Source organism: Rosa chinensis, chromosome 2, assembly GCF_002994745.2.
Source record: "Rosa chinensis cultivar Old Blush chromosome 2, RchiOBHm-V2, whole genome shotgun sequence".
Classification (NCBI taxonomy): Eukaryota; Viridiplantae; Streptophyta; class Magnoliopsida; order Rosales; family Rosaceae; genus Rosa; species Rosa chinensis.
In genome coordinates this window covers 72,844,714-72,857,676 of record NC_037089.1, presented here as the reverse complement: position 1 = coordinate 72,857,676, position 12,963 = coordinate 72,844,714, and the positions used below count along the sequence as shown (strand labels likewise).

The window sequence follows — 12,963 nt, the reverse complement described above, 5'->3', positions numbered from 1 at the left end:
GAAAAGAAGAAGAAATTAAATTAAAAAAAAACTTCAAAAATGGGAACTTTTAGAAAAAATGTCGCCGGAAGTTACTGTAGCAGTAGGAAAGTTACTATAGCTACCCGGAAAAATCGCCGGAAAAGTTACCGAAAGTGGCCGGAAAAGTGTTGACCGGAGGGTTGACTGATCGTTGACCGAGTTGCTGACGTGGCAGTTCGGAGATGACGTGGCAGAGAGGCTTGGCGGCTTGGCACGTAGGGTCAACTTTTTTTTTTTGGGCTTGGGGCTTGGGCTGCAGCAAGTGGGCTTGGGCTGGGGCCTCCTCCTCCCTCTTTTTTTTTTTTTTTTTTTTTTTTCTCTTTCTTCTTTCTGCCGGTTCAGGTTAGGAAGATTCAGGTGGCGGGTTCGGTGGAATTTTGGCCAGTTCCGGTGATGAAATTTCCGGTTCCGGGTTACTGGGGTGTAGACGCTGCAGGTGGTCGAGTATGGCTGCAGGAGGTGGTGAGGAAGGCTTTGAACCGGGCAGAGGGACTTTTGCTACTTCCGGTGGCCGGTTCGGTGGTTTGCCGGCCGGTTCAGGGGGTGGGGCCGCCGGTTCTGGACTCCTGGAGTTGAGATCTTCAAGGTGGGCGGCGGTGGTTTCTGGGATTTGAAGGCTACGAATTTAGGATTTCAGGGTTAGGGCTTCGTGCTGATAACGTGTTGTAGAGAAACTGAATTTGAGAGAAATTTGCTGTGTATTCTCATTGATTATGGCATCTTTATATAGAGGATTACAATGCATAGAATCTCAATCATACAAGGAAAGTAATTCTACATTGATTAGGATTCTAATCCTTCTAATTAAATCCTATTACCATTAGGTCAAGTAACCTAGAGTTTGGGCTAAACACAAATTAGGTTTTCCTTGAACAATAAGATATATTTTGCCAAAGGACAAGGAAATTTTAATAAATTGCAAACAAATATCAATAAACCAACCATGAAATACATGAAACAAAAGTGCATATATATATATATTGTATGCGCTACATGAATATTTTTTTGGTGGGATTGATGACACATAATTGAGGTGAAGAAAAGGAAAAATGTCTTTGCTTCTTCTACAATAACATTAATGTTTTTCACTTGATAGTCACTTGGTTGTGTATAATATAACCTTCATAAAGCTTCAATAAATTCAAAAGTGAACGATCATCATCATCACGTTAACAGCGATGAACTCTCTATAGCAGAAACAGCAACTCTCTTTTCAACCTCAAGATATCAACTGTTTGGGATCAAAAGGCCAGAGAACATTGAGAAACTCCAAAACTGCTTGCATATTTGTTTAGACTTTAGAACGCTAGGTGAATATGTATGATATGATGACGTTCAAACCAAGTTGAATTTATTTGCAGGGTTGAGCTGCTGAATCTACTGATTTAACTCTTACATGAACTTCGTTAAGGCTTTCTTATATAACATGCACTAGCTAGGTACACTAGTTATTCATAGGCGACACGATCCAAAATTAGTTTACTATTACTAGCTATGAGGAAATGAATTCCGTTGCTGTGGTCAGTGCCATGAAATACCGGCAACTTCATGTCATCATCCTTATTTTCAGGTGCTCTGTCACCGCAGATTCATCCGAAGCACTTGAACTATGGCTTGGGCTTGGACTTGGACTAGGTAGCAGGTTTGAAGAGGCTAGGGTGCAAAATAGATGGCTACCTTTTGGCCCTTGGCACAGTGCCCCGCGAAGCTGAAAGTGAGATAATATGTGCCGGAAATGGCAGCTCTAGGAAATACTGGACCCTTGTATTGATATAATGGTTTCGTGGTGTTGCAGATGTCGAAATTCTCCTTTGTGACTACAATCACGTCATTTTTTCCTGCTTTGAAGTCGAACCCTGCAGAAAACAAAAGCAACCATATCAAAATAGATCTTCATCGCCACAAAAATGGAAAATGTAATAGTTAAGTTCAAAATTCAAAGTTACATATTGTATACTAGTGTACCTAGAAGATCCTTGTCAACTTTGAAGGTGTACTTTGAAGCCCATGAAGCATAAGTGGCAGCGCCGCTGGGAGGGATAGTCCAACCCAAGTCGCCTCCGACTCTATACTTTCTAGCTTCTGTTGCACTTAACATTGCTGCTGCCAATGCTATAATATCCTCGTCAACTTTGAAGGTGTACTTTGAAGCCCATGAAGCATAAGAGGCAGCGCCGCTGGGAGGGATAGTCCAACCAAGTCGCCTCCGACTCTATACTTTCTAGCTTCTGTTGCACTTAACATTGCTGCTGCCAATGCTATAAGATCCTTGTCAACTTTGAAGGTGTACTTTGAAGCCCATGAAGCATAAGTGGCAGCGCCACCAGGAGGGATAGTCCAACCCAAGTTGCCTCCAACCCTGTATTTTTCAGCTTCTGTTCCACGTAACATTACCACTGCCAGTGCTATAACAAAGACCAATATCACAACATTCACCTTCATAGCTCTAACCACGTTATGTCATCTCCTTGTCCTTAAGGACTTGTTTCTTGTAGTATAGGAATGAACTTATTGAGGATCTGTAGAGTGTCGAATTTATATAGGGAGGAGATGTTGGATTTTAGGAAGTGACAGACCTCAACCACCAAATTTTTGACGTGGAGACATTTGCATTGTGCTGACATCCAGCAGGTGATTGCAGGCTAGCTGCATACAAATATAAAAATGTCAATCTGAGCTAGCATCGATAGTAACTATGTGTCCAAAAATAAAATAAAATGGTCAACCATCAATACTAAATCATTATAGCTGAATTTCTTGTGAAAAAGTAACTGTTGGAGTTGATAGTGTGGCAAGTAATTGGTTGGAATTGCTCTAAAAGTTAGACAAAAACAGTTGAAGTTTGTGATTTCAGGCAAAATTTGATACTTGAAACCCTTTCATTTTTATCAGATGTATTGTTTGTTCATGATACCATTCGCAGAAGAATCAAATAAAAATCCCCATTCACTTCAAGTAGAACTTAGCAGTTAGCATTTGAACGAGGAAAGTTCATAACCAGGAAAGCCAACAAACCATGTCTAATACTATTACACACTGAATCAAGACAGAAGACATGCACATCCAAGACCCTTGAAGAACGCTGTAGAAAATCAACAAGATGGGAGAAGACTAACGGAGTCTCATGTATTAAAAGAAATAGGTTATGATATTAGCAATGGTTATTTCTCAGTAACATGTAGCTTGAATTTGTTGACCAAAAGAATATAAGCTACTACTGAAGTGTCAGCTAGATAGGTTGATAAACTCACTTGGTATAGTTCCATACTGTTCAGCCGCTTCAGTCAAGTGTCTCATATCTTACATCAATGCCACCCAAATCAAAAGGATGACATTATGAATCATGATCAAAGTCCCAATTAGTACGGAGTAATAAATTACCAGAAATCCCCGCAAGAACACTTGCCATCTTGAAAGTGATGAAATCTGTTTGAATCGCGTAATACTATTTGCCGGCCAACAATATTTGATATGTATTTGAAGGCAGTGTGGCAGTCACCACAAACCCGAAGGTTTTTCATAATCCTTATAGGCAACTGTGACTGGCGAGTAAGAACATATGCAACAGCAAGCTTTTCACTGTGATAACTCAGGAGTTCTTCCTTGTTCTCCAGTTCGAGATCGTATAGTGCAAATTTTGTTTCAGGCACATATCCAGCATTCCTCATTTTCTTGTTAAGTTCCTTCAGTTTTTCATATATCAAATCTTTCTCTGGGTGTAATTTGTCCCCAGCTACAAAAACATGAACTCCATCTTTCATGGTGACCCAACTGCACCCAGCTTCCTTCTTCACTGCTGCCTTTCTCATTGTCATCCTAGCCTTTGCCACGTCATCCCACTTCCCACCAGAAGCATACATGTTAGCAAGAAGCACATAGTTCACAGCATTTTGGGGTTCCAACTCCAATAGCATTTCACCAGCCATCCTGCCTAGCTCTGTGTTACAACCATTGCCTCGGCAACAAGCCCCTAAAACTGTCCTCCAAATAAGCACATTAGGCTTCAACGGCATTTTTTTTATGAAGTCCTCTATCATATTAATTTTTCCTGCCCTTCCAAGAAGATCAACCATACATGAAAAGTGCTCCATCCTAGGAGCCAGTCCATGTACTTTACTCATGGAATTGAAATGCTGAAACCCTTCATCCACGAGCCCTGCATGGCTACAAGCTGATAGGACCCCAACAAAGGTAACATGATCTGGTGGCTGATCTTGTTGCTTCATTTGTGTGAAAAGCCTCAGAGCTTTCTGTCCATCTCCATTGCGAGCATATCCTGATATTAATGAATTCCAGGAATACACATTCCTTACTGGCATCAACTTGAAGAATCTTGAAGCATAATCAATCCTTCCACACTTTGAATACATGTCGACAAGTGCACTCCCAACTACAACATCAGATTTCAAACAAGCTCTTATAGCAGAAGCATGAACTTCCATCCCACGCTCTAATGTTGCAACTGAAGCACAAGCACTCAGAACAGTAGCAAAAGTAAAAGAGTCTAATCTCTGACCCCTCTGCATCATAAACCAGACCAAATCCATGGCCTTGGGCAAGAGCTCATTATGTATGTATCCAGAAATCATGGAATTCCAACTTACTTCATCCCTTCTTTCAGGCATTCTAGAAAATATCTTCTCGCAATCCTCTATCTGTCCACACTTTCCATAGCAAGCAATAAGCGCATTCTCAATAGCACAGTCCTTTGCCGCATTGTATTTTAAGACTACAGCATGAATCTGCTGGCCTAGCTCATGAAGTGAGAGAGATGAAACTGCTGAAAGAATGCTAATAAATGTTACTCTATTAAGTTCCCATCCAGATCGCATCATTTCCAATAAATATTCTACAGCTTCAAAAACTGAAGCCTCTGAACTAGCTAAAGCCCCAACTATGGAATTCCACGACACTTGGTCATACTCCTGCATCAAGAAGAAAACATTCCGGGATTCATTAAGACACCCTGTGTCGGAATACAATGCAAGAAGAGCATTTGAAACCGAAACATCCAAATCAAGTCCCAATTTAAGTGCTTCACAATGTATTTGCTGTCCCATCATGATCCACTCCAAGCTTGCACACGAACTCAAAGCACTAATTAATGTGAAAATTGAAGGCTTCAACTCAGATTTTCTCATTTCACAGAACTTCATTACTGCATCTTCAAACCGCTCATTCTGGTCGAGACCAGAGATCAGAGAGTTCCATGATATTAAGTCTCTGTCTACCATGAGCCTGAAAACTGAACAAGCATCATCAATAGCACCACATTTAGCATACATATTTACAAGCCCATTCTCTATTGCAACCTTGCTGTTAATCAAACCAGTTGCAATTACATATGCATGAACCTCTCTTCCCTTTCTTTCCCTTCCTCTAAAACAGAAAATTCAGTGAATGAACTTAAAAGAACCACAAGCGAATCAATATTTATTCCAACCAAGTCCTTCATCTCCATGAAAACTTGAGTGGCTTCTTCTCCTCGCTTCTGCCTCACCAGTCCAACCATCAACCCATTCATCGAAACTACATTCCTCTCACCCATCTGCTCAAAAATCTTCCTAGCGTAATCGACTAATCCAACCCTCGCAAATCCACTAACCAAAGCACTTCCTACGTACAAATCCTGTAAAAATCCAGCTTTACTGACCCTGCTCAGCATTTGCTGAAGCAAAACCAAACCAGAATCAGCCAAAGAACAACAGGCAGGTACCAAGCTACCGAAAGTATACTCATTCGGTTGCAAATCAAAATCCACACCATCCTTCTGCATGTTTGAGAAAAGCTTATAAGCAAACACTGCATCCCCTCTTTGGCAGTAAACCGAAATAATAGAATTCCAAGACACTAGATTTCTAAACTTGATCTCACAAAAAGCCCGGTAAGCATCATCGGCAGAACCCAAACATCTCCCATACATTGACATCAGCACATTAGCTAACAACACATCCGAATCATGCATTTTCGATAACAACCCCTGAACTTGCATCCCAAACTTAAGTTTGCAAGGACCCAACTCCTGGCAAGCCCTTAAAACACTCCCAAAAGCATAAACACTCGGCACGAAACCATCACAGACCATCCGTTTAAACTGCCCACACGCCTCCTCTGGCACACCGCTCCGGGCATACCCCGAAATCAAGCAAGCCCAAGTAACCGAGTTCTTGTCAGGCATTTCGTCGAACAGCTTACGTGCATTAGCCAAAGCACCGATTTTGACGTAAACGTTGATGAGGGTATTGCACAAGAACAAATCTTGAGTGAACCCGTGTTTGAAAATCCGCAAATGAAAGGTTTCGGCTTCGTTTGAGGTACGGGAGTCCTTGAACCGATTGAGAAGATAGCCGTAAGTAGCATTGGAATGTGGGGTTTGGGTTTCGATGTGGGGCGGAGATGATTGGTTGGTGTGGTGAAGTGAGTTTGAGAGGAGAGGTGAGGCGGTGAGAGAAGTGAAAGCAGGGTGTGAAGAGCGGCGGAGTTTTGCTTTGTGAGTGGGAGAAGGTAGTCCTGCAATGAAGAAAGAGCGGAACATGGTGTTGTAGTGAAGAAGAGTGATGTGCTTTCTTCCTTCATGTTTTCGTTTTGGCAATATATAATATATGTTATGCACTTCATTAGGCAATATATAATACATGTTATGTGCTACATTCAATCAAAAAGCTGATTCATCAAAGTTCACAGCAGGTCCATCATAATTAACATCTTCGATCAGTAAATATGATTAAATGCGCGCTCCAGGAGTTCAAAGGTGCGGGAGGAGCAGATATATGCCTGGATATCACAACATGGCTAAGATTACAGCCATGTCATCTAATTTTCGTCCCAGTGTGGCTATATCATCACGATTCTGTCGGGCTAGAATCAGCTGCTCGCTAAGCATCTGTTCGAGTCTCTGTTCAACAGTAGTGGATGTAGATGCACCCGTATCCGCAATGTCTTCTCTTAGTTCTCCTCTTCCTTTATCTAATTCCATGTTCTTCATCTTCATCTTTTTTGACTCCTCCAATTCTGTTGTTGCCGGCTGCAAGTTTGTCTGTTTCATAGCACACGCTCATCAATCAGTTCATCAAATATTACAAGGAACAGTATATGTATTGGAGCATCATGTGAATACATATATATATTTCTACGACTCTGCCTAATTAATGTTCCATTTCATCAAGTCACACGGTATTGAAATCCCAGGTGAGATACAGTCTGCATTTGATCTGTAGTTTTTAAGAGTCATGTAACTTAAAACAAAATTTAAGCTTCATGTAATTAAACCTTGTCTGATGTCTCATCAGTGTTGTTATCGGCAGGTGTCGGCTTCACCCACTTATTCTGCCTCCAGATGTAGTCCCGGCTGACAACTTTTAGTAAATGTAATAAGTCGTCGTCCTCGATACAGATGGCGTCGACTGCGGTACGACACTTGACATCTCGGGTCGAAATAGGACGAGTGTCCCTACATGCAGAATACGGGTGCTGATAGTTCAATGATGCCCAATTCAACAATTCTTGTCCGTAGTACTGACCTTTCTCAAGACGCTCGGTCATAATCATTGATGATGAACCCATTGTTTCAGCACCGTTAGACGTTGTGTCGGTCAATTCAATTACGCCTTCTACGATGAAGACGACCCGATCACACTGTTCACCCACTCGAACAATGTAGCTGTTCTCGCTGTAGAGAACTGGATACGGATAAAAGAAATCGCTGCAGGCATCTTTCAAATCCCTTTCATCGACAGTCTCAAACATGGGTACCTATATTAATTGGTCAATGAAAACAGGATACCAGACAGCTTAAATTAATATGACTATCTATATTAATAAACAGCTTAAATTGATGGTGCTGGTGTTATTCGCACCACTAAAAATCAGTCTATACAATTTTGTTAAAGGATGCATAATGAATAAGTTAAATTTAAAGAAATTAATAACATTTGCACTTTTATGGTTTGTGAATAAAATTTTCATCGATCTAGACTAGAAACTGTTGACATGCTATATATTTTCACATAGTGAAGAGGTTAGTTCTAGGTATGTGGAGAAGTTACTGGGTGCGCGCGCGCATTGGTGGGGGGTGGAGAAACAAAATTCTTATTATTTATATACTCGTCCCTTAACTTGTGCGGAAATGTTTCTATTTTTCTTCTAAATTTGGGACCTGATGAGCATTTATGTGTTTTTTTTTTGTTTTACTTTTCTTTTCTGTTAATAAAATACGAATCAGTAAATAAACAATGAATTACACAGCAAATAGAAAACAGATTTTCTAATAAAAAGAAAAAAAGGTAGTTTTGTTCCACTTTTGTGGTCAATGACAATTCTTCATTTTTCACTCGATCTTAATCCCTGAACGGCTTGGAGCATCTCACCCATTTTGGTGGAGTGTTGTACCCAAAGACAAGGATTCCAAGGCGGTTGATTTTGGAGGTCTTCTTTTTTCTTATTAATGCACATTAGTTCTAGGTTTAATAATTGGAGTCATGGCTATTGTTTGTGCTTTAAATTTTTTTCAAGTTCATGTTTTTCTATAGAAAGTACTCGGTCAGAGATACAACCAAGATCTAATCCAATCCTTGCATATAAGCTCTTAAGCCAGAAAGCTCAAAACAAAGGAGGACAAACTTTTAAATTGATTTTGGTTAATCTCAACTCTATTCAGAATTCAAATAATTAATTTTCAACACTGAAGGCTATTTCTAGATTCACTAATTCGATCCTCACTTCCTTCTTCTTCATGTTTGCATACATGCTCTAAATGTGTAATAATCTTGCCAAAAAAAAAAAAAGTTTTTGCACTTAAGAGAGGTGGATGTTTCAATATATAATAAGGTATCTTACAATTTTAGTTTTGCAACTATAGTATCTTCATTTTTACCAGCCCCTTAAAAAGCACATCTCAATTGGCTTTGGTATTTTTATTTTGAAAAATTAAAACTAAAATGGAGGGAATTGGTAAAATTTTCCACCTTCTATGGTTAATGACAATTTTTTTTTCTTTCTATTTTGTCGCATTTGTTAGATTGTTTCTCTCTGAAAAGTAGTAAGCCATGTGTATTATTGGAAGTTCAAAAATTTAACCAGGGAATTTGCTTTATATATAAGATAGTAACTTGTAGTGTCAAATAATTAATAAATGAACATTTGACATTCTATACCATCCTATTGTCCCATAGACTCAAGGGCGGAGAAGTCAAATTAAAAGAGATTGGGTTAAGAAACATACTTTCTTTAGCGCTTTCACGGTTAGATATTGGACCATAGATTCTGCAATATCAGCTCCTCTATCCCTCATAGCAGAATCGCATAGAATTTTCAGACTCACTGGAGCATCTATGTATTTCTCCGCTAGGTTAGATTTTTTAATATATTCTCTAATTGTTGTCTTTAAATCCTTGGGGAGACCATTACTTGACATCCACTTTTTCATTTCTCGATACTTCTTATTAATTCTCGATCGTCTTAATTCCTCCTGTTTCTCTTCAATCTTCACTGACTTTGTAGTGGCCAACTGTATATATGTCTGTCAACCAAAGAAATAAATTTAAGAACTCATTTAAAATTTTATATAAAGAAACAAAGGAAGGGGTTAGGAATTAGTTAGCATTAGATTAGATTAGGAGTTCGATCTCCCTTCAATGTAATAAAAAAATATAAGAAAAGAGTCATAATGTTAATGAAGGTCCACTTAATTTTGGATAATAAATTATAGAAAATATGATAGATAAGTTGTTGGACAGAATTTAAAAAATAAAAAAAATCCTATGTGGCAGCTGAATCACTAGACTACAATGAGCAAAAAAAATTTATCCAACTCATCCAATAATAACTTTAGCAAAAAATTTAAATGGAAGGGGCTGGGAATTGGGATAGTACTAGACTGGACTAGAAGTTCGATTTCCTCCGATGTAAAAAAAAAAAAAATGAAGAAGAAGAGAGATCTATATAGGAAAAGCATCATAATGTTAATTAAGGTCCATTTAATTTTGGATAGTAAATTTTGAAAAAGAAAAAATTCTATGTGGTAGCTGAGTCCCTAGACTATAATGAGAAGAAAAAAAAAATTTGTCCGACTACTCCAATAATAACTGCAGCCTCGAATGCAATACACACACACACACACATAGCCTTTCTAGTGAGATATCTATTTTTTGGGCCATTTTAGGGAATCACTTATTAGACTCACTTTTCGATCACATATCACATCTTAACCATTCAATTTTAAGGTATGTATGAGTAGATCATCTCTACAAATTTTCAGCCAAATTGATAATCATTAAAACATTTATAACTGTGATTTATAATTATGAATACGAATGGTTCAAGTTGGACAGATTCGGTTTGTCCATTGATTTAATCTAGTTCGATACCTTAAGGATTATCAATTTGGCTGAAAATTAGCATGAATGATCTATATATTACGACCTAAAAACTGAATGATTCATATGTTAAAATACAATCGAAAAGTAGGTCTAATGATCGATCCCTAAAAATGGCAAAAAAAAAAAGATTCCCCACTAAAAGGGCCTTGTGTGTGTGTGTATTACCCTTCTCCATACATGCCTTGCATGTCAGCATGTTAATTGTTCCTTTTTTTTTTTGAGAAAATAAAAAAGAAAAGAATTGAATAAAACAGTTATTGTAGAGAGAGATAGTGGGAGAAAAAAGTGAGTTGTGGGATTTTTTTTATATTTTTAAAGAAAAATTTATTTTGTAATTGTCATATTTGCCCTTATATTTTAATTTATTATCAAAGTATTTTAATCTTTTAGATTTATTTCTATCAAAATTTTGAGTTTTAACTAACAAAACCTCTTCTCTTAATAATAGTATAGATAAACAAAACAAAAAAACTCTTCATAATTTACAGATTCGTGTAACTAGAAATTAATTGCTTAGAGCAGCTCTAATAGCTTCCCTATATATTGTATTTTCTCTATTATACACAAAAATAACATTTTTTTTTACTCCAATAGCTTCCTTATACCTATCACAATTTATAACAAACTCTAAAATTATAGGGCATAATCTATTAAAAAGTTTTTACTCTTTTCTCTCCTCTCTTTAAATTATGTTTATTTATATCATTCATAATTTAATTATATTTTTAAAATTTTAAAAAAAATTAGTACATTTAATCAAGGCCTAAATTATACAGAATATGATAGAAAAGCTATTGGAATTACATAAGCAAAATTATAGAGATTTTAACTTTTAAATTAATAATAGAAATTTTATAAAGAAGCTATTGGAGATTTAAGTACGTAATGAGGAGTTAGCAAGTAAATGATTTATCCATTAAATTTTAAAAGTAAATTTTTACACATAATTGAATTTCTAGATGCCCTTGTAGGGACTCATTACTGACCTGCACATTTCCAATGAGATACAAAAATAGAAGCAAGCCAATTAGACCAATAAGAATTGCAAAACAGTTCTCCCAGACATAACTACTTGTTTCGAGATTTGTGCCAAAATTACTGCAGAAATTCATCAAACCAGTTAAGATAATATTGCTAGAGCCATAATTTGATAAGAAACCCTACTAAAAATAAGCATTCGCTTTGTGCGTCACAGAACTTAAGCATTCAATTAGGAGTGATAAAGATAAAGAAACTAATATGAAGATAATAGGTATACCACCTTAAATTTCTGATGCCCCACCAAAGAGAGTAAAAGAATTTCCTCGAAAAATCTATTGATCCCGTGTTACCAGATTGAAGGATATCAAGGAATATTCCAAAATCAAATACGGCATCATTCGGTGAACTTATAGGGCACAATTCATTTAGAAGTGATATATTCTTTGGAGTATTGTCACCGCATTCATAAGTAGATATGCATCCAATAACATTTCTACAAGTTTGGTGCTGATAGGAGCATTTTAATGTGATATTTTAATAGTTAATTCCTCACATTTTGCTTAGTTAATTCCTTAACGAATCGATTTTTAACTCAATTTCTATTTTCTTAGGTACATTGGAGTAAATGATGGTGAAATGAGCATTATGTCCACACTTACCTACAAATGGTGGAGATAAAATTGAAGTAAATGAGTAGGAAATCCATCATCATCATCACCCAAAAATATTCCATGTTTTAGGGTGTAATCATCATGTTTTCTCCATCATTTCTCACACTAATCCACCATCATCATCACCCAAAAACATTCCATGTTTTAGGGTGTAATCATCATGTTTTCTCCATCATTTCTCACACTAATCCACCATCATCATCACCCAAAACATTCCATGTTTTAGGGTGTAATCATCATTTCTCTTTCTTTTCCATATTCTACAAATCACTTTCATACTCCACTTTCATTATTTTTCTTCCACTCATCATTTCACTCTTCTTTTTCTTCCCTATATAAACACCTTCTCCTCTCATTCTAACACAAATTCCTTCATCCATCTCATCTTCTTTGTCTCTCCATTTCCTTTCCATTTTCCTAAACCAATTCCTTCATCCATTTCATCTCCTTGTCTCTCCATTTCCTTTCCATTTTTCCTTAGTAACATTCCTTCATCCATTCCATCTTCTTTGTCTCTCCATTTCCTCTCCATATTTCTTTTCATTCTCTAGTTTTCTTGTTCTTCATTTTCAAGAGAAGAAGAGAAGAAGAAGCCATGAAGCCTCCTAGCCGTCATCATCCACCTTGTGCCGTGATAGTGAAGTCTTGCTTTAAAGATTCAAGATCAACGTCTCAAGCTCTTCATCATCCACTCCCTTCATGGTGTAATTCTATCTTTTTCCTTGTAATTTATTTTGGTTTTCTTTGTTTAGATTTGTAGAACTATGAATTCTAGTTAACAAATAATGTTAAGGGCAAAGTTTAAAGCCCGTTTATATGTTTTGAGATAAAGTTGTGATTTCTATATGTTGATTTTTATGTTGCTTATGTGGGTTTGTTTAATTAAATTTGCATGATAGAAAACTTTTGTATTT

The 12,963-nt window shown here is 37.2% G+C and overlaps 3 protein-coding genes across 3 annotated transcripts; all 3 read right to left on the bottom strand.

The window, feature by feature from the left end:
* Window positions 1-1,280: 1,280 nt before the first annotated feature.
* On the bottom strand, window positions 1,281-6,800 carry LOC112187117 (putative pentatricopeptide repeat-containing protein At5g09950). The gene is given in 4 exon segments (XM_024325775.2): window positions 1,281-1,877; window positions 1,987-2,667; window positions 3,273-5,395; window positions 5,398-6,800. Coding segments are annotated over 2 exon segments (3,258 nt in total). The 5' UTR covers window positions 6,659-6,800; the 3' UTR covers window positions 1,281-1,877; window positions 1,987-2,667; window positions 3,273-3,398.
* On the bottom strand, window positions 1,675-2,119 carry LOC112187119 (early nodulin-like protein 1). Its single transcript, XM_024325778.2, has 2 exons — window positions 1,987-2,119; window positions 1,675-1,877 (listed from the first exon to the last, which is right to left on the bottom strand). Exons 1-2 carry the CDS (start codon window positions 2,117-2,119, stop codon window positions 1,675-1,677), a joined length of 336 nt encoding a protein of 111 aa, XP_024181546.1.
* On the bottom strand, window positions 6,766-11,876 carry LOC112184952 (cyclic nucleotide-gated ion channel 1-like). The gene is made up of 5 exons (XM_040514476.1): window positions 11,659-11,876; window positions 11,384-11,495; window positions 9,242-9,538; window positions 7,291-7,773; window positions 6,766-7,057 (listed from the first exon to the last, which is right to left on the bottom strand). The coding sequence occupies exons 3-5, from the start codon at window positions 9,443-9,445 to the stop codon at window positions 6,803-6,805; spliced, it is 942 nt and encodes a 313-aa protein (XP_040370410.1). The 5' UTR covers window positions 9,446-9,538; window positions 11,384-11,495; window positions 11,659-11,876; the 3' UTR covers window positions 6,766-6,802.
* Window positions 11,877-12,963: the final 1,087 nt, after the last annotated feature.

What these genes read in the sequence shown, in the direction of transcription:
- LOC112187119 (XM_024325778.2), bottom strand. Translation starts at nt 2,119, where the DNA reads ATGTTAAGTGCAACAGAAGCTAGAAAGTATAGAGTCGGAGGCGACTTG. An exon ending in AGTTGACAAGGATCTTCTAG is followed by an intron (nt 1,878 to 1,986) that starts GTACACTAGTAT and finishes TGTTTTCTGCAG; the next exon opens with GGTTCGACTTCAAAGCAGGA.
- LOC112184952 (XM_040514476.1), bottom strand. Translation starts at nt 9,445, where the DNA reads ATGAAAAAGTGGATGTCAAGTAATGGTCTCCCCAAGGATTTAAAGACA. An exon ending in CCGTGAAAGCGCTAAAGAAA is followed by an intron (nt 7,774 to 9,241) that starts GTATGTTTCTTA and finishes CAATTAATATAG; the next exon opens with GTACCCATGTTTGAGACTGT. An exon ending in CTGATGAGACATCAGACAAG is followed by an intron (nt 7,058 to 7,290) that starts GTTTAATTACAT and finishes GCTATGAAACAG; the next exon opens with ACAAACTTGCAGCCGGCAAC.